General features: G+C 51.6%; 1 protein-coding gene across 4 annotated transcripts in view; it reads right to left on the reverse strand.

Moving 5' to 3' along the window:
• Window positions 1–1,720: 1,720 nt before the first annotated feature.
• RGS6 (regulator of G protein signaling 6) overlaps window positions 1,721–20,831 on the reverse strand; it is a 594,402-nt gene continuing 575,291 nt past the window's right edge. For 2 of the 4 annotated variants that reach the window (XM_077750704.1, XM_077750703.1), the window contains exons 18-19: window positions 11,669–11,735; window positions 1,721–2,639 (exon numbers count right to left, since the gene is read on the reverse strand). In XM_077750704.1, the coding sequence (XP_077606830.1) occupies window positions 2,473–2,639; window positions 11,669–11,735 (234 nt within the window). In that variant the 3' untranslated portion in view covers window positions 1,721–2,472. The remainder of the gene's footprint in view (window positions 2,640–11,668; window positions 11,736–20,831) is intronic. The other 2 variants (XM_077750707.1, XM_077750705.1) reach the window with 1 other exon arrangement.

Raw genomic sequence — 20,831 nt, forward strand, 5'->3', positions numbered from 1 at the left:
ACCTTGGCCTGGCCAGCTGGGTAGAGCCACCCCATCCTCCCACCCACGTTGCTTGGTTTGATCTACTTGATCTACTGGGGAGCACGTGGTGGTCACAGGACCGAGTATGCCTGGTGGGGAGGGGAGTTGAGGCGGCTTATTGCTCTGGGCTTGAATGCATCTGGAATGCCCTTACCCTTATTGAACCCACTGCCTGGCCCCCTCTGGAGGTCCCCAGAAGTGTTTGGAGACCTTCAGCCTGCACCACCTCAGGGGTATAGTCCCTCTGGCTCTGGGTGGGCCCTCTGAGGACCTCCAGGGTTGGCCAAGTCTCAGCCAGCATTGCTCAGGAGCTGTGGCTCTGGGGACCAGGGAAGCCAAACTTGCTCTGGCCACAGCCCATGGGGGAGGGCAGGGAGCAGCCAGGGCTTTGCCCTAGGTAACCGACGGCACAGAGGTGCTGCTGTTCTGGAACTTTCTTTGTCCATATACCCTGTGCCTTGATTGGCAGCACAGCTTGGTGACCCCTAACAGGGAGGAACTTCTTTGGGGCAATGCTAGGTGCAAAAAAATGGGGACTGCATTTTGGTTCAGAAAAAGGAGTCTTGTGTGAAAAGCAAGGAGATTAAAGAAAAAAAAAAGTCAGAATAAGGAGAGGAGTCAACCCCATAACATGGGATAGGGCTTCATTTCATTCATGTACTCATCAAGTCGTTACTGAGAATCTTCCAAGGGCCAGGATCTGTGCTAACGTTGAGTGCAACCAGGGCGAGGAAGTGCCTGACAAGAATTCGGATCTATCCACCACTGGAGACAACCTGAGGACCCAACATATGTCGTCTGCCTAATGTCTACTGTGCCTGGCAGAGAGAGCAACTACCGCCAGTGGGGGAAACTGAGGCATTGTGGTCAAGAACCCGCAAGGGTAAAACCATAGCCAAGGTTCCTAATGCAGTGGCCCTGCTATGAGGGATGGAAGGCTGGCGCCCTGGGGAAAGGGCCCCTATGGAATCAGACATGATGGCTCGGATGTGGGGTTGCAAAGATGGTCATGGAGTCACCCAGGAGGTGGGGTTTGCAAACAAGCTTATGAGACTTTGGTCACCAGCTGGTGAATTTGCCTACATAAGTAAAGAAATACCAGTGATCACTTTTTGTTTTTTGTTTTTGTGTTGTTGTTTTGTTTTGTTTTCCTTCTATGTTTGCTGTTTATACACTCCCCGGGGAAAAATTTCACCTATGGCCAAAAATAGATCGAAGGAGGATAATTCTAGCAGGTGGAGTGAGTGTCTGAATTCAAAAACATGTTGCTCAATACTGCTCTGTCTGAGGACTCACAGGAGTCATAATGATGAGGACAAAAACGGGGAGAGTAATGGCTACCGTTTGCTAAGCACCTACTACGGGTCAGGCACCTGACTCGGTGTTTTACATACATTACCTCACAGCCAACTGGCAGATAATCGTTTTGACATACACACGAAGGGAGTGCAAGTGGGGTTTTTGCAGGTTTTTCTTTGTGTCTGCTTTTCCCCTTGACGATCAACTTTGTTTAGCGAGTGCCCTTGCCGGGCTGGCAGAGAACCATTGGTCCTGGCCTAGGCCCTCTGCAGCAGATTCAGCCCCAGCTTCAGACACAAGTAAGACCTGGACCAGCAAGGGCCCGGCCATGCCCGTGACCCAGCCACCTGCCCTCACCCCGGGGGGGCTGCCAGAGGGGAGGATCCCAGTGGCCCCCAAGTTCATGGCCATGTTTATTTGGAGTAAAACACGAGGGAACAAACCAAGGAGAAGGGGCAACACCAGAATAGATTCGGAAATAATAGATGTTTCCAAAGATGGTCAGGACCTCCACGGCTGTTAAACCACAAGCTCTTTCACGGACACCGGTGCTTCCTGTGGTGTCGGACCCTGGAGGCCCTTGACCGGACAGGAGGGCAGCCCCACGCCCGTGGGGGCCCCGCGGAAAGCCGGCCTGCAGGGGGCTGAAAGAACCGGAGGTGGAGCAGTCCGCGGGGTCGCTCGGCTGTGTAGCCGCGACGCGGCCAGGTTGCACGGAGGAGGGGGGGCTTGCACAGACGCGGGGCGGGGCGAGAAAGGGGGCAGTCGGGACGCAGCGGCTGTCGCTCTAGGGGGCGCTGTGGGCGCACCGGACGCGGGGCGGAGGCGGGGCGTAATACTGGGTGAGCTCGCGGCCGGCCGGTCGCTCTTACGTCTGCCGGAAGGCGGGAGCCCCCAGACAGAAGGAAGAGTGGCGAGAATAAGAACATGATCTCAAGTGAGAGTCACGACAGGAGCCCCGCCAGGTGTTGTGCCCCGAACGAGTTAGGGCCAAGGACCTCCTCGAGAATGGGGTGTCGGCGCACAACTGTACAAGGAAGAGAGGGTTGTAAACAGGGGTCTCTCCAGGGCCGACCCCAGGCTCTGTGGACTTTTTCTGTACGGTGTCCCCGGGCACCCACCGAGTCTCCCCTCTGCCGCCCGTCATCTCCCTCACTCCTTCTCTTTCACAGTGACCAGATCTCCCCGTAGGGAAACTCTGTCCGCGGATGTGGAGCGTCGCCGCCTGCCCGTGGGGTCGTCGGGCCCGGGCCCTGCGGCGGGGACCGTCAGGAGGACTGCATCAGGCCGGTGAGGCGCTTGCCCGCCAGCGACTTTCCCTGCAGAGACAGGCGACAGAGTTGGCACGCACAGGTGCACACACGCACGCACACACACACACACACACACAGACAGGGACAGAGACAGAGAGCCAGACAGGTGAATTAATTGTTGCCAGAGCCATGGGGGCCAAATGACTTAGCTACCGAACCCTGTAGATTTCTGGGTTTGGGAGCCTTGACCGTGGCACTTGGAACAGGCAGGGCTCTGGGGCAGGTTGGGGAGCCAAGGTGTGTTGCTGGTACTTTTTGGAGTGTGGGGATTTTACTTACCCCAAACCAGGCATTTTAACTCTTAGGTAGAGTGTCTCTTAATGCTTGTGGGCAGCTCCTGAACTTGATTTTATTCAAATGAGGAAGGAGAAGGTAGACTGGGGAGTAGGAAGATGACGGAGGTGGGTTGACCTAAATAGGTGATGGTTAAGGATCTGGGTGATTGGAAGCTAACAAATGAACTAGTCTTAAGAATGCAGAAGACCTCTGATCCTGTCTGAAAGGCAGGACTGAGCCCTCCTTGGGAGAGACACGCAGGCTCTGGGCCCTCTTGATAATGGGGTTCTGGGACTGTGGAAATACAGGAGCATTCACCAAGGTTTGGAGCCAAGTGGGTGAGCAGAGGGTGCTGGAAGCCCCAGGCCAGTGCACTCCTGCCTGACCTGTGTTCCTGGCTCCTGTCTGTGGTCCCCAGAGGCTGAGCTTGATGACCCCCACATCAGGATGTCTACAAACTCTTCACTCGTGACCCACATAGCAGTTCTTGAAAATGAAAAAAATGGACCTAGCTGGTGAGGCTTGGCATAAGAGGCACAGAGATCCTGAGAGACCAATTCTTCTATTGCCCCCGGGGCTGTGTGTGGCCGAGGAGCGTCAGATGTGGGATATTGGGGACCAATGGATGGATGGGGAGGAGGATGGGCGGGGCTCATTCTGCTTATTTTCCTTGACACAGTCTATGCCCATTCCCTGCTCACCCTCTGAAGAAATCCACAGCAGGGCAGCTGGGTGGCTCAGTCGGTTAAGTGTCCGACTTCGGCTCAGGTCATGATCTCACGGTTCATGAGTTTGAGCCCTGCATTGGGCTTTCTGTTGTCAGTACAGAGCCTGCTTTGGATCCTCTGTCCCCCACCCCTTTTTCTCTGCCCCTCCCCCCTCAAATAAATATTTAAAAATAGACAAGAGAAACCCACAGCATCAGGGAGGGCTCTAGAGGCGTGTGTGGCTGGACCCAAGCAGATTGATCACTGTGTCTGAGAAAATACTCAAACCCATGCTATTATCGACAGCAGGTCAGCAACACCACCACCATCTGCAAAAGGGAACACATGGTCCTCATCAGCATGGGCTGTGGTGTTTGGTCGTGAGAGACTGCAAGGGCCAGCAGTTCCTCATGTTCATTTCCAAGGGTGGGTGTGAGGGCTCATCTTGTTTACTGGGTTTGGCTGTGTGCAAGCTGGATGTAATTAAAAAAAATTGATCAGGTTTGTGAAGCCTGGTAGAGTACTCGATACACTGACTGATTGATGAATTGATGGATAATGGGTATATCTAGTAAATGAACAAAGGCTGGGAGTTTGCTGGATGCAAGACAATGTGTCATCTGGCTTAGCTCCCCATAGAGGGACACGCCAGCTTGACTTTGAGAATTCCAATGGCATGCAAGGGAGCTTGTCCAGAAATGGAATTGCCCTCAGGTGCTATTGGAAAGCCTGAATCTACATCCCCTTCCTCTTTTTCCCCTTCTCTATCACTCCTCGTTTTCATTAGTGAGACAGAACTTCATTTTTTCTCCCCTATTTTAAACACACACACACACACACACACACACACACACACACACACAGAATCTCCCCATCAGCAACCTTATCTGAATCTTCAAATAGACTAAACTCAGCCTGCAGCAGGATACATTTCTACCAGGGTAAGGATTTTTTAATCAGATTTTGTTTTTAATCCTAGAAGGTTACAGTGCCAGTCTTGGCAGATCACTAAAAGCAAGGTGGCTACTTGTCTGGGCAGAGTGGGTAGGACAGAGCTCGCAGCCGGTGGAGGCTGACCTTCAAGGACTGGCTCCAGCCCTGGATTCTAGGGCACACACGTGCCTGGTACTCTCCTTGACTGCCCTTTCTTAGACGGAGCTCGAGGCATTTGTCATCCTGTTGGTTCACCTGGGATTGTGGCTTCTTGACTCAGGCCCGAAGGCAGGGAGTGTGGGTGTGTGTGGGAGGTCCTCTCTGGGGAAATGTGTTTAGGGGCTGACGGGTTTAGGGGCTTCCTGGTCCGAAGGTCCTAATAAACCTCCCCCGAACGCTTTACCCACATCCATCCCTGCTCATGTGAAAGGCACCGAGGAATTCTGCTTGCTTCGTGGTGCTGTTTATTGCTGCAGTAACCACACACCATATACAGGCTCCTCCCCCTCTCCTTCTGTCCCTTTTCCACCAGGGCAACAAATTACACGTTCTGTCACCAAATATATATGTTCTGGCTTTGCCATACATGGTATTTGGGGCTCTTAATTAGCTGGAGGATCACTGAAAAAAAAAAAATCACTAAAGCTTCTGAATAACGGTATATTGCCAGTGCCTATGTTAAAAGCCCAGAAACAAAGAAAGTGAGGTTTACCAGGCGTCCAAACCCTCATTACAGCTTCTCCCTCATTAGTGAGGTCATTTTGGCTGGAGAGGGGGCTGTAGGTTGAGGGAGGTTGGAGATTCTATATCTGGAGAATTGTGTGACTGTCTGTTTTAGGTGCCTTTGGCCCGGGGGTCCCCCCACCCTCCACCCCTCCCTGTTCTATAGAAAAGCCTGGGCTGGGCTTGCAGGCACTAATTAATCTCTTCCTGCTTGAGCCCTGGAGCTCAGCCTCATAGCTCTGACTCCAAGGACCTGTGGCCAGCCGTCAATGCCGTCTCCTCTCCCTCCCCCCAACTGCTTCCATTTCTCAGGACTTCTGGGGCCAGCCTAGAGAACTTGCCCTGAGATTGTTCCCAGCCTCTCAGCAATCCAGGTGGCGTTCCTTGGCATTTTTATCTCCCTCCCCCCGCCCCAGCCCCGCACACATTTTTCAAATGCCAGTTCTGCTGCTAAAGGAGGTCATGAGGTTTCGGGTCGGCTCAGGGGGTAGCTCAGTCCAACTGCAATCTGTCCGCTACTCAGTGACCTCCCGGGTGAGGCTGGAAGGTGGTTATTCATGCAGGACACAGGCATGGCTAGATGCCTGGCCTCGGGCTTTGGGGAAGAAATCCTGCAATCACACTGGCTCAGCTGCTGCCTCTCTTCTGAAGAGCTGAGGCTCCTGTAATTTTCAGGGATCAAAGTGAAATCTGACAGCAGAGGCTACCTGTGTTCAGGGACGAGCTGCCCCAAGCTCTACGCTGCTAGGGGCTTGCTGGGAGCCCCTGAGCTACCTGCTCTGTCCGGAGAGAAGAGCTCTCCCGCCCTGCACCCTCTGGGGCTCTTTCCTCCCTCTCCTTCACCCCCAGCCCTGCCTCCGATTGGATCATTCTGTAGGAAACACTTAGGAAGGGGATCAGTAATTCCCCCTCTGCCTGGCATGTTGCATCGTTACAGGGGAGGCCATTTTTTTTTCAGGGTGTGCATGTGTGATGTTCCCTAGTGCTGGTCATTTGGGAACAGATCATGGTGCCAGGAAACTGCAGCCAGCTCAGCCTGAGGCCTTGGCGTAGCTGAGCGAAGCAGCTGAAGGTGGTTGAAAATGCTATTAGCAGGCAGCCTTTGTCCAAGTGAGAAAATATACAGTGATTAAGAACTGAACTGCAGAAGGTACATTCCAGAGACACCAAAGCTTTGCATACAGACAAAGTGCTTTTCACCTTTGAGACATTTGGCAAAGTTAATCCAATGGAATTAGAATCCTTCAATGTGATGGACTGGGTTCACACATATCCACCCTCCACCCTGACTAATCACTTCAGCTCTGTGGCCATCTTGATGGCTAGAAGTCTGGAAGAAGGTGGTCATGAAATCCTTTGTTTCTAAAAGGAAATGCACAAAAGGAATGGCGCCCTTTTGTGCAGTGCTTTAAGGAAAATCAACATGCTATTTGACATGCTGTGGCTCTGTGCATTGCACTTCCAGATATTAATCAACAAAGCATGCACGATCTGGGTTACCAAGAGCTTTTGTCGCTTACTTACCTGGGCGACTGATGCTAAACTCTTTGGCTGGAAGGAGGGCTGTGGCTCTGAGAGTAGCCCTGGGGTCAGGTGGCATATTGGGGGCAGCAGAGCCAAGCACTTGGGACTCAGGCAGGACCCTTTTCAACGTTAACGGAGCAAGAACATCTGAGCCGTTGCTGAGACTCTCAAGCTGATTTTGCCCAGATGACCGAAGACCAAAGTTATGATCCCAAATCCCCTAAGTCTAAATCCACATTACTATGGGGATAGAAATCAACTGTGGTTGCCTCTGGAGGGGAAGGATGGACTTGATTGGAAAGGGGCATGAGGGAACTTTCCAGGGTCACAGGGTGTAGGTTACACTGGCGCATACCTTTGTTAAACTCACTGAACCACACATTTCAGATCTGTTCATTTGCTATATGTAATTACACCTTAAAAGAAAAAAAAAGTAGGGGAAAAAATCTAGCTATCACGTCTCTGCTGTGAAATTTCCCACTCCTTATACTCTTTTTCAGGTGCTGGCCCTGTGACTTTGCCCGTTGGCTCAATCCAGTCCTTCCCACCCCAGGGTAGGAGGAACTTGGGTTCCTCTGCTAGAGAAACTTGAACTTGCAATAGGCCCGATCTGGAGCACTCTTTCTAGTCCATTGATCCAAACTGACCACTTTGTTGTGACACACGCATTTTTCATCCTTGCTAATGAAAACAGTGCTGATTTAGGCTCACCCAATGACCATAGTAGGCCTCTGTGGGAGGCCCCAGAGCTGTCTTCTCAAGGAACTTGAGGGTCACCCATGCGTAGATGACACTCAGGCTCATAAATGATGAGTGTGTGTACAATTGTGGCCCTGGGGGGCCTTGCTGAGGAGAGCAGTCAGGACCCTAAGAGCCAGGCGGGAAGGTAAGGGTCATGGCTTGGGCTCCGCAGGAGGGGAGAAGTCAAGAACCTGCCTAACTTCATCGGGTGACTCTCCTGGAGGCTGGTGTCCTGGGTGCCCCTTATCCCCTGAGCAAAGCAAAAGGCATGATTTCAAAAAGGCATATGGGGGGCGGGGGGCGCCTGGGTGGCTTAGTCGGTTAAGCGTCTGACTTTTGCTTAGGTCATGATCTCGCGGTTCGTGGGTTCGAGCCCCGCGTCGGGCTCTGTGCTGACTGCCAGCTCAGAGCCTGGAGCCTGTTTCAGTCTGTGACTCCCTCTCTCTCTCCCTCCCCTGCTCACGCTGTCTCTCTCTCTCTCTCTCTCCTAGAAATAAATAAAAAAAATTTTTTTAAAAAAGGCATATGGGAATTCTGTGACGTCTCCTTCTTCAGTGCTGTTTCAGACTGGGGAGACAGTGCCAGTCGCTTGGGGGTAGTTTAGGGGTCTTAGAAGCTGGCAGAGGACAGCAGGAAAATCCATCCTTAATACAGAAGAGTTTCAAAAACTTTTTCAGCTCTTCATCTCTCACCTCATCTCTCATCAGCTTGCCCTCTGTTCAGCTTCATGGCAAGGTGGGGCAGATGAAAGGGGAAAACCTGGTTTGGGGACGAGCCAAAGATCAAACGCTTCTAATCCACAGCAGCGTGAGGCCAGAGCCACACAGGAAGGGGAGGGTGCTGCCGGCTTCCTCACTCTTCACTGTGGGGGGCTGGCACCTGTGGCAAGATCCATTCCCGGGGTCTATATTGCTCCTGGGTCCTTGCAGAGCTTTCTGATCCCTCTCAGGAGCTAAAGGGTATTTTATTTGGCTTTAATATATTCTATTTGACTCTTAAAAATAAGATACCACAAACATAAAACAATGCTCAAGTAAAAAAAAAAAGATAGAAGTAGGAGAAAATTGAATGAATAATAAAAAGTTCACTGGCTAAAGAATATCCATTCATGTACATTTAAACCTGTTAAAAAATAAGTTTAAAATATGATTGCAGTAAAAATAATGGATTCTGCTGAAACAGCTCACTAACTTATGTACAGCAGTGTAAACGACCAGATTTTGCCATGTAAATGGTGGGTCTATGCAATCTACCAGTAGTCATATCTTTTGAAAGCAATTCCCATAAAATGTCATGGGGGCCATTAGTAGGTTCAGACACCTTACTCTAGCCTAGTGCTTTTTTTTTTTCTTAAGAATTTTTTTTTTTAATTTAGAAAAGATGAGCTGCCGATGTTCCTAACTATACTAGATGCAAAAGGACCAACCCATCCCATGATCTCCCAAGGGTGTTCTCTTTGAATTTCGAATTCCTGCCCAATGGAGTGGCATCACTATCCCAGGTACCCTCTCTTCTCAGATGCCTTCCTCTTCAATTAGCGCAGACCTCGGTGGTGACAGGGTGGGGATGGTCCCATTACTAGGGGTACAGGTTAGCTGCTGAGGGCAGTTACTAACAGCCACCTGTTGACTGAATATTGAACAACTACTGTGTGCCAAACACACAAGGCATTTTATAGATACTTGTGCTAATGTCCACACCATCCTGGCCAGTTATGCATTACTTTAAAGTCTGAGGATGTCTTAGGTTAAAGTCTTAGGATATATTATCTCAGGATAGAAGAAGAAACAGACTCCAACAGAGCTTGAGTCCCTTGCCTGAGAGCATACAGCTAGTCAGTGGTAGAGCTAAGTGAGTTGGCATTCATGAGCTATACACTTTTTACTTTGGTATGTGGCCATCACTCTCAAGGAAAGAGGCAGATGGAAATGCTCAGAGTCTAATGGCTGGCTCCTCCGTGCCCACCCACATTAGGCAATCGCTTTGGGCACCACAGGGAGATTTTCTCAACCTCACTGAGAAAGAAGCTTCCGCTCCTGGACGTGCTTGAGACCCATCTCAAGCATTTCTGTCCTGAGGTTCTTCCCCTCATTACATCTGGGACTCCTGAGAAAGAAGGCGCCACCTTCTGGCTGGCAAGCCTGGCAGAGTGAGACTGGCTACTGCACTGAGCTGGGGCACCCGTCACCACTGCTTGGTGCACGTGGCTGTAGAGTGCACCTGCTGGACTGGCCAGGTGAAGCCACTCCTTCTGTTTGTGCTCTCATGTTATTGGTGCCGATGCCTCTGGGGTTTCCATAGCAACCATCCCAGGGAGGAGAAAAGCAGGTGTGGTGTTTACCTTTCTAAGGAGGGGCAGACAGAGCTGCCTTACTCCACTTAGAACCAATGCCAATTAGAACCAAGTCCCTAAATCAGGGTGTCCCAGCCAGACTGGGGAAGCCTTCTGTGGGTGGTGTTCCTGGCCCTCTGACTCTTGCCTCCCATCATGCTCATCACTTATGGGACTCTTTGCAAGGGCCAGCGTCTGCCTGTTAATTTTGCTGAGCGGTGGAGACCTTCTTCCATGGTCCCCAGCTGTGCAGGGACAAATCTGGAACCTGGCAGGCATGCCAGGAGTGACAAGGGGATAGCATCTGTGCCCTACACTGGTGGCACGATGCCCAGATTCCCCAGCTTCCTTTCCAAGCTGTGCATTTCCACTTTCCCCGTGCTCTTCCTGTGCGGGGGAAATGCGCCCCCTCCCCCATCTCTCCTTCCTCTGGTTCTGACTGAACAACTGTGACACCCTTTCTATACTCAGCTCACAGGGAAGATCTCGGTGGATTCTTGAGTGGCATGGAGGTAGGCATTCTACTTGCAAGTCCTCTTGGTAGTATGCCTTCCTGCCGCCCATGCAATGGCTTCCTCTTCTTCTGTTCCTCCACCACCTCCTCAAATGTACTTTGAGATCTTAGCTTTGGTTTACTCCAAGTCAGGCCAAGGTCAAAAGACTCAAGGAAACAGGGACATGGCTGTGTTGTTATTGGCAGAAACTTGGTGTTTTTTCCAGGTCGGACGTTCAAGTGACCCTTGACCATGGCTCTAGGGGAGAAAGCCACTAAAGTTTCGTGGGAGAGACAGCAGGAGGAATCATTTGCTTGGCAGCGTGTGACTCTTCTGCAGAACCATGGGGACTCTAACTCGCCTCCGAAGGGCGCCTCTCATCTCCTACCAACATGTTCACCCAAAACTCATCCATAGGTTGGGGTCCTTGGTTAAGCCAGTTGCCAAAGCAGAGCCGAGAAGGCACAGGCAGTCAACATGAGGACTGCTCCGCCACTGCCCAAAGAATAATCCTTCTGTGAATGTTCATGTCCATTTGGACACAAATGCCAAGGCTGGCTTATTTATCTTTCCTCCCTACCACCAGAAATGTGCTCCAGCGGGCATTCATCACACATGTATCTCTAACCTGAAAAAGTTCAGCAGGGGGTGATGGGTCAAGCAGCATTTTCAAGAGATCTCTCGATAGAAACCTGGGTCAATGCAACTCCCATCCACTGAGAACCCTCTTACTTCCCTACGGGCCCTTTATACATGTTGCTGAAATGCTATTGGTGCCCGTGGGACAGAGTGCCTTCTCCCCTGATGGTCTAGTATGTGGAAATGTGAGACTTCCAAGTTTTCTGTAGGACTTGGCCCTGGGCCACAGAGGAAGGATTATGGAAGCTGTAACTGGAAGAGGAAGCCTAAGGATGCTGCTGTTGGATTCCAACGCATCTTCAAAGGCAGTGAGCATTTCTGTCCTGTTCTGCTAGGGGTCCAGGAGAAGCGTGTTACAGGATCAGTACCTAAAGACGTTATCTGCACATCACCTCTGAGACAAGGGATTTATCTTCGCATCATATCTGGGACCCTGGCTCCTTGTCTCTTAGGAAGAAAAATACCATGGGTGCAAAAAAGATGGGCAGAAAAATGGGGACACCAAAAACTAGGTGCTGCTGTTCCAGGAATGAGGGTGTGGGAACAAGAGTGATAGGCAGAGACAAGGCCACAGACAAACAGATCACCTCTTCTGGATTTTGGAGCACCTTCCGTGCAGAAGAATCCCCCAAAAAGTTAGAGAGTGTGGACGCCGGGATCACTCACCCACTGCTGGAAGGAAGCCACCTCGGGGGTGCAGTGCAGCGGCCATTCTGACTCTGCGCCAGCAGCACTAGGCAATTGTGTTTTTAAGAAGGGAAGTGAAGAATAACTTATCCAGCTGAAACCATGAATACCTGTGGCTTTAGGGGTGCCCCTGCCCAGACATGCACACAACTGCAGGGAGCATGCAATCCATGCGCGAAGGCACATGCGAGTCCGCAGCGTATGTTACTTGCGTACCATACGTTGAACACAGAGGCGCGGGTCAGGCAGGCAGCGCAGGCACCTGTGTGGACAGCTGCGCACACGTTCGTGTGCATGTTCACACCACAGGCACGTACACGAGCATCTCAAGCAACCATGTGATCGGCTGCAGAGCTTTTCATGAGGCTCTGAAGATGCCAGTCTTCGACAAGCACTGCAAACTTAAGAGACATATCTAAAATCTAAATTCTTCCCAGGAAAAAGCCATGTGTGTCAGTGGAAATGGCCTCTCTGCTTCTGTTTCTGCCAATCTTACAAGCGGAAGCGTGTACCCCAGGGATCTGGTTTAGGAGGGAGTTCAAAGCATCCCTGCCACTAGCTTCTGACTCCTCCCACAAGCCCACTCTGAAGTCTGTGGCCAGGAAATACAAGCTTTGGTTAATCCGGCAGGGGGAGCAACCAGACTTGGGGAGGTCGTGCTGCTCAGGGCGGCTCCAGCAGGCAGACAGCGGACAGGTGAGGGTTTCTGGGAATGAGGCTTCCTTTGTGGGGAGCACTGCGTGGGGGGGTGCTGGATTTCATGCTCTGATCATGGAGAGAACGCCTCATCTGTTTCTGGAAGCAGAAGGTGTCTCAGACTTGTGCACCTCAGTAGAGGGGTGCGCCTGCCAGATCCTGACAACGTATGTGACATTTTCCGGGTGGCTGTCCCCACCCCCAGCACCATACAGCTCCCACGGTCTCCAGGGAAGTGCTTGGGGGCCCACAGGGCAGAAGCTGACCTGCCAGTTGCCTTCGTCCCTCCATTCCCGGGGAAAACATTGGCTCTGGACTTTAAAAATAAGCCAGTAGTAAGTCAGGCAGAGAAGGACAAATATCACATGTTTGCACGTATAGGAGGATTAGGAGGAACTTAACCGAGGAACAAGGGGGAGAAGAAGGGGGGAAATGGTGGGGGAAAGGGAGAGAGGCAAACCATGAGAGACTCTTGAATGCTGACAAAAACTGAGGACTGATGGATGTGGGGGGGAGGGGGGATGGGCATGGAGGAGGACACTTGTGGGGATGAGCACTGAGTGTTATGTGGAAACTAATTTGACAATAAACTATTTGTAAAAAGAAAAAAAAGCCAGTAGTAATAGCTACCATATATTGAGCCATTCTAATGAGCCGGTCACTGTTAATAACTAGATGTGCTTTGGACACATTGTCATATATGAGATACACATGTACCTGTGCCCACTGCAAATAAATATAATGGTACCTACCTTGGAGAATATTGTTGGAAATTAAGTAAGGTAATAAGAGCTCAGCATGGGGGGGGGGACAAACAACAACATAATAATAAAAAAAATAATACAAGCGGTTCTACTTGAGACGTATACTACACTCTGCTAAGCACCAGGTATATTTTTTCCCCCATGTAATCATTTCTGTTTATCTCCCTTTTACAGATGAGGAAACCAAGTCTTAGAGAAGCGGCTAATTGGTAGAGATGGAGTAGAACCAAAGTCCCTCACTGACCAAGCTCAGCATGGTGTGGACGCCCCCAGTATGTGAACCCCCAAGAAATGGCAACGACTACCATGATGCCTTTGTTGAGTGCCAGCATCCACCCTGTGCAGTGGGCACTCTACACCCATTGGGCAAGCGAGGAGCTTCCCTGGGGTCTTATGCCAACATCAGGTGGACAGACAGGATCCAGCCAAGGCTGTCCATCTCTAACCCAGCTGACTTTTGTGCATTCTGCTGGGCACCAAAGGGACCTTGTTCTTGGGGCCAAGGGAGCAGGTTGTCTTCAACAGAGGATGAGAATGTAGTTAGGAAAAATGTCACTGCCAAGTTTCAACAACATTTGACCTTGGGTGGTTGGTACTGCTCAGGCACACCCCAGATGTGACAAACTGGCTATTGGTGGGGTGAGGAGCAGTCTGGACAGATCCTGTTGGTCAGCCAGGAGGAGCCTCCTAGAGCGCAGTCCCATGGGGGCAAGATGCACCTCACTGTGCAGTTATTCATGAAGTCCTGGGGGGTGTGGACAGGAAGAGGACCCTGACACTAAAGCTGAGCAAAGATGCTGAAGGCTGGGGGCTCCGGCGACCACCACCCCACCTGCACTCCTTCCTGGTGATCCTCCCCATTACATCTTACAGCTCTAGAAACAATTTAAGAAAAACTATCATTGAGAGCTAGCAAATGATGGGCATTAGAGCTGTATCATTACCAAGGAAACTGCCATCAAGTATGTGATCACTGGGCTGTGATCACTCAACACACACTAATGGTTGACTCCTTTACGTATTTAGAGTAATGGATGCCCTGGAACCTTCTAGTATCATCCAGGACAGAAAATCCACCAGAATTTCCTGTCTACTTTTGCTATAGATCATAAGGTTGGAATGAGTTTTGTCTGGGCTGCTCTATCTCTACTTTCCCACTTAATCTGTTCTGACATAAAGGCCAGGCCCTCTATCCATGCTTGATGGTCTGTCTTTTCCCATTAGGCATGGGGGTTCAGATGCACTCTGCTCTTGGCGCAAACGAGAAAGGCCAGGAACATGGCGTGGAAAGGTTCTCCAACCCTGTGAAAAAGCATGCCTTCTAGATCCCTATCCCTTTCCTTCCCCACCTCTTACATTGGGGCACTGATGGTGCCTGCTAGAGTTTTAAAGGTCTGTCTGAAGGAACACAGTGCCAATCAACTCTAACTGGGTTTTCTTTAGCTTAAGAAAAATGTCTTATTAAAACTTTGCTGAGTTTATGGGGATCGCCATGTTTAATGAGAGGCCTCAAAGAATTTGAAAGCAAGAGATGAGGAGAGGAAAAAAGCCATAAGCTGTAATCACCATAATTATACAATCCCATGATGAGTTGGAAGCAGCCCTGGTGAAGCCTGAGAGAAGAGGGAGTGTCATCTGCAATCGTGCCGGTCTTCAGGACAGCTGGGAGGAATGTGACATGAGAGCCCTTCCCTCCCTTGAGTTGGGCTGAAGAGGAGTCCCTGAGGGGGCACCAGGAGGGCAATTTCTCCTCGGTCTAAGTCCTCTAGGGGGCATGTTCTGCTCCTGGCCAGGTGGAGATGGTATTGATGCCAGCCTGCCCACCTGGCATCTACAACTGGCATTGTGGAAAAGGGCAACAGCCTTCCTTGTCTTTCCTGCTTTCAAAAAATCCACCCTATCTGATGTTGACAGGCCAAGCTTTCTCCAACTCAGAGCCACAGTGCCCCATGCACATGCCCACCGGCTGCGCTCAGCCCGATGGCACCACAGCCACTCAGCTGCCCCGTGCCAGCAGGTGCCTGTGTCCTCTGCTCGCTGACCTCCTTCCAGGCATTTGGGGGACAGAGTCCTGTTGTTGAGCTCAGCTGCAGCAATGGCAGCGATTGGCTTAAACAACAACAACAACAACAACAAGAAAAAACAACAACAAAAGGCAAGGATGACATGTGAAGGGCAGTAATTTCGCTCCTTGACAGTTTCCCTTGCTTTGCCTGTGTCATCATCCAGCTTTCCCTCCCTCAAGGCAGAGGTTAACCTGACTCTTACACCCCTCTCTCCCCATCTCTGCAAACTCCCTCTGTATGATCCCTTCTCCTTTCCTAAGGCTCATTTGTAAACCATAGAATACAATGTGGTAGGATCCATTTAACAAATGTTCGATGCATCAGAGGATCCCAGCTGAAGATGATAGAATGCACTGCAGAAGCCCACTCTACAACACCCTTGGCCATTCAGCTTCTGAGAGTTTCCAGGGAGCTCAGTGATCCTCCCAGGGATGTAATCCATTGTTAGGGAGTTGCTACTATCATCCTCTAGTAGAGTGGCCCTCCCTGTGTCTTCTACTCATTTGTTCTAGCTCTGTCTGGAACTACCCCAAAAGGTCTGCTTCCTGCGGGAGACAAACGCAAATATATCTCACGATGGTTGTCTGGTCCCCTGAGGGGCTAGAAATCTTTATCCTACCTGACATAGCTCCCCAGTTATTTTCTTCCAAAATTTCTCTAGATTGTTCAAGTTCCTGATAAAACGTGGGGGCCTTAGAACCAAGACTCAGCAGTTTAGAGTGACACGATAATCAGTGAGATACTTTTTTAGCCCTTCCACTTTTGTTATTACAGCCTAAAGTAGCTTTTTTAAAAAAAAGGCAATTGTATCTTGCTTTTGCTTATATTAGGCTTATAGCTAACTACAACTCCAGATTTTTTTTTGACTTGGATTACAGCAAAGTTTATGAATGCCATCCTGTAGTTATGAGACTGAATTATTTTTAACATAAATTTTGTCTGGTTAAATTTTATGTTGTTGTTTTTGACCCATCATCCCACCTGAAAGAGAGAGTTTTTGAATATAATTCTGGTATCTACCGAATGAACAATACCTTGTGGGTTGGGATCTCTGAACATGACTGACATGTTTTTCTCTTCATCTGAGTCATCACAAAGGATGTATCATGATAGGACAGGGCCGTGTGGCCTACAACCAGAAACTGCCTTTCCAGTTGACACAGATCTATAGAATTCACCCTCTTACCAGCCATTAAAATGCCATGAATATACTCGCTTTACCTAATTATGGGCAAACACAGAGAGAGTGCAGGTGGAGAGGGGGAGGAGCAGGGATGGATATTGCTTTCAACCTTACTGTCCTACCAGCAGGTCACAAATAATCATCCTTCTACAACCAGCCAGGCTGACAAAGGGGATGTGGAAAGTTCCTGCTAAATATTACACCAATGAGAACCACTCCTGTCTGGGGCTGTGGTGCTCAGGTGGAAAGGATTTGGCTGTGATTAGGAAGAGTGGCTGGATCACCACCTGCTGGGCCCTGTCACTGCCCGGGTGGTTACACACTCCCAACCCAACCCTGCCTCACCTTCCTGTCTGCTGGGGAGCCACCGAAGGGTCCCTCTCTCATTGGCCTTCAGCTGACATGGCCAAACTGAACATTTCCCTGCTCTGAGCCCTTCTCAGCCCCGCATGCAGGGCCCCACTCGGCATTCTGCTCCACAGCAACATTTGCAGATTGTTCCTATAAAGTTCTACATCCTGCGTGAGGCTTTACATCCTGCCTGCCTTCCGCAGTGCTGAGGATCCCAAACTTGACTTGAACCAAAGATACTCACTTGCTGCCCTACAAAAGGGGAGACAAGGAGCTCATCTGGGGGGAACTCCACGGTGGTCTTCTTAGCCTTCAAGGTCCTTAGATCTAGAGCTCTCTGACTTCTAATGTTCCAGCCTGGACACAGGCAGACTTGGGTCTCTTCTCCTTGATTGACAGCTTTGTCCCCTCTCTAGGTTCCTACTATTCCAAAGCCTTACTAACACCTGGGTTTTTTTTCTCTTTGGCCCCTTTCCCCCCCTGGCAGGACAGAGGGGGAATCCCATCCTTTGAAGAAGTGGGTGTCCTGTCCCTTTGAGTGGTCTGCACTCTCCACTGATCATCCCACTGAAGGCCCTGTGGTCACCTTCACCCTCTGCCTTCTCACTGGACAGACGGAAGCCCACAGCTGTTCCTATGTGGCTGCCTGGGGGCAGGTGCCAAAAGTCTGCCTGTGTAAGTGACAAGGAACAGGCTGAAATCCTACCACCTCACTGGCCACTTTTAAAGTGAGAGCTCCTTCTAGAAGGACGTCTTTCCTGAGTGGGGGTTGAGAGGAAGGCTCTGTTATGGTGAAGGGCTACAGGTCACTTCCCGAAATAGATTCCCGCCTGGCACATACAGACGCAACTTGCCCCCAGCCTGCCTTGCGGGAGACTGGCAGAGTATGCGATTTGGATCTGAATCAGTGGCTGTAAACACACAGCTGTGCCTTTCTGCCTCAGAGGAGTTTGATTTTCACTTGACTGCTCTGCGCACTGGGGTCTGGGGAAGGCAGAAGAGAGCCTGGGTGGTGGGGACGGAGGGCTGGTGAGAGGAGGCGGGAGCAGCTTTGCGGAGCTTGGCTCCTAGTGCCCCCCGGGCCCCATGTGTGGGGAGGCTGAGTCACAGCCCGGTTTTCTTTCGGGGGGGGGGGCGCCCTCTGCGGGGAGGGGATTTTGGCTGCTTTGGGTTGTCAGGTTGAACCATAGGCTGCAACAGCTGGGGGGTCCTCCTTCTGGGCGAGTGGCAGGGTGCAGGGCTCAGTTTCTCAAAACTGACAACGTCTGACTCTTTTTGATAAACAAAAGTCTTACTTCCCCAGAGTCTCAGAAGACCCAAGCCCATCTCCTGCCACGGGGAGTCACTTTATCACTTTTCCGTTTCTGCATCCCGGCAGCCAAGCTGATTCGTCTGTCTTACATTTTATAGTTTGTTTATAAAAAATAGACTTTTCCATTTGCATTCCAAGCTACAATACTGTAATACGAAATATGCTCTCTGAAGCCTCACTTGGAGCGAAGACGGAGACAGAGGGGCAGAGGAGGCTTAATGACCGCTGCCTATAACCAGGATAGCTTGGACTCTCGGAACCTCCCTTTGCCCACCTCTAAGAGAGGGCAGCGAGCAGCAGAGTGACGCTGAGGTCCCCGGATGCTCACGTTGCGTTCTTCCCCATGCCCCACAATGCATGGGGTGATGTCCCAGCACCCGCATTGGAGCACGCGCTCTGCCCAGCAGACCTCACCACCCCCCCACCCCCCCGCCGCATCCCGCACACACCCAGCCAAGCATCTGTCCAGAAGGGCAGGGACCCTAGTTCTGGGGACCCCTCCCTTCCTGCTCCCCAGAGGCCACAGTGTGTGAGCGAGCCCTGGGGGCTGGAGCAGGCCTACGGCTTAGGTAGCCTGTAGCACCCTTAGTTCTGATAGTGCTTTATCCTCACACCCTTGCCCAGGGCTTTCAAACACAGATCCAACTCAATTGCTCTCCACGGTGTCTGTCCTGGGTCTCCAAGGCTGGCAGCCACTTTCCAAGCAGGAAGGCGGCTCTTTGCTCATTCTGAGAGATGATTAGCACAATTCAGGAATCTTAGCCTATAAAGAAGCATAGACCTATGGACACTCCCAGCAGGAGAAGTCTGCAGAGATTATTTAGTCCAAGCCATTGCACTTAGGAGGAAACCAGGGCTCAGAGAGGGCTGATGATTTGCCTGAGGTTGCACAGCTAGCAAGCTGAAGCTGGAAGCAGGAATCACTGCATGGGGGCTGCTGAGGAGTTCCACACGGTCCCAGAAGCCCTCAGTGCTCAAGAGGGGTAGGTTTTTATGTTTTCCTTCCCAAATAGCCCTATGGAAGTCCACCTCCATGTCTGGGCAGGCCAAGGTTTCACTACAGCTGGGGCCTCAGGGCACGGACATAGGAGAGGCGAGAACGACAGTCTGACCCAGTGGTCCCAAAGGGGCCAAGGACTGTTTGCAATCCAGACCAACCCCATGTAACGATTTGTAGCCAGTAGTCCTTTGCTGGAGGCCACAAAGGGGTATTTTGACAGAGGTCAAAGCCCTTTGGGGGCTCTGCTGAATCTAGGTATTTGAGAACTCACTCTACCAGAGTGGGAGGCTGTTTCCCATGATACACTGCAGGGGGGAGGGGGAAACAGCCTCCTGGGGAAGAAGCTGCTCCTGCTGCGTTCCTGGATCCTGGAGCACCCAGGTTGTCTGCCCTCTGTCTCGCCGGCCAGGAGCCTCAGCCTTCCCCTTCCTGATCAGCACCCAGGCCTGGAGCTGGAGTCTTTCCAGCAGAGCTGCCTGTGAAGGAGCGGAGGTGGGCTGCTGACTCCCCCCCCGCCCCCCCCACATTCGCTTTCCTTTTGGCCAGGGAGGGGCGGGGGAGGGCGGGTGACAGCTGGCTCCCAGGGCTTCCGGGTCTCTGACTTTGCTGCTGCATTCCCTGGCAGGCAGGCAGGAGGGAAACGCCTGTTGTGGAGATGCCAGGTTCCCTCAGCTGCCGGGCCTGCGGCTTCAATCCCAAGGAGCACCTTGACAAAGCTCCACAGCCATGTTCTCTCAGGCGGGTGGACCCTGGTCCTCCACTCCTCTCTCTTCTGTGGCCTCTAGTGCTAGCTCCGGCACCGGCAACCCCATTTCCTAGCTTTGAAGACTGAGGCTACAGCCGAGGAAGCTGTCAAGAGGGTGGCTGCGGCTTCAACACAAGTCCCAGGTGAGGGTGTCAAGGGAGGCTGATGCCAGTGTCCCTCGGGCTGCCATTTCCCTGCCTCGAGTGCATCACCCCCTGTGGCCTCTTCCCTGGGACTGAACACAAGAAGAGGACCTTCTCCAGCTTCCCCTCCCCAAGCTGGAGTGCTTGCCACCGGCCCAGAGAGGGACAAGCAAATTGGTGCGCTGAGCCTTGGCCCAAGGAGGCATTTGTGCCTCCAAGCCCTCCTCCCGTGCATCCCGGGTCCCGTGTGTCAGAGTCAGCCTAGCCGCAGGGCCTGAGGGAATGAGTGAGCCTAAGACAGAGCAAGGGGACAGCGGGACTGTCTGCTCTGGTCACCCTCCCACCCTCCACGTCATCTGTCAACATCAAAACCAGGGGAAAGGCTGAGAATGGCAGACTGCTCGGCACTGAGCTGCAGGGAGTGTCTTTCATCAGAGAAGCCCCTGCTCCACCAGCCAGTAACGCCGGGGGCTCCCACCCAGGAGTGTGAGGAGCACAGGGAAGGTGATGCGGAGCTGGCCGCAGTGATGCGCCACGTTTCATACCTTCTTATTTTACAGCCGCTGTGAAAGGGAGCTTCCCGGTGGGTAGGACTAGGGGAGATGGGCTCTGAAACTACGCGTGGGCCCCCTTAAGAGGCTGCTATGTGTTCTAGTTCTCCAGCTGGGGCTCCTCGGGTCAGACCTGCCGTGTACAGCCGTGTGGGTCATTCACTACACAAGGACAGCTGAAGGTCAAGTAGGGGCCGAACTCTAGCCTGTACCGTGCTTGTCCAGCTGGGCATGTGGGGCTTGGGCCCATCAGAGAGAGGAGTCCTGTTTTCTGTTTTGAACGAAGGTACGACATGGGCTAGTTGCACCACGCCATAGACTTTCAGCTATG

This window comes from Crocuta crocuta, unplaced genomic scaffold (genome assembly GCF_008692635.1).
Source record: "Crocuta crocuta isolate KB4526 unplaced genomic scaffold, BGI_CrCroc_1.0 scaffold186, whole genome shotgun sequence".
In the NCBI taxonomy this organism is placed as follows: Eukaryota; Metazoa; Chordata; class Mammalia; order Carnivora; family Hyaenidae; genus Crocuta; species Crocuta crocuta.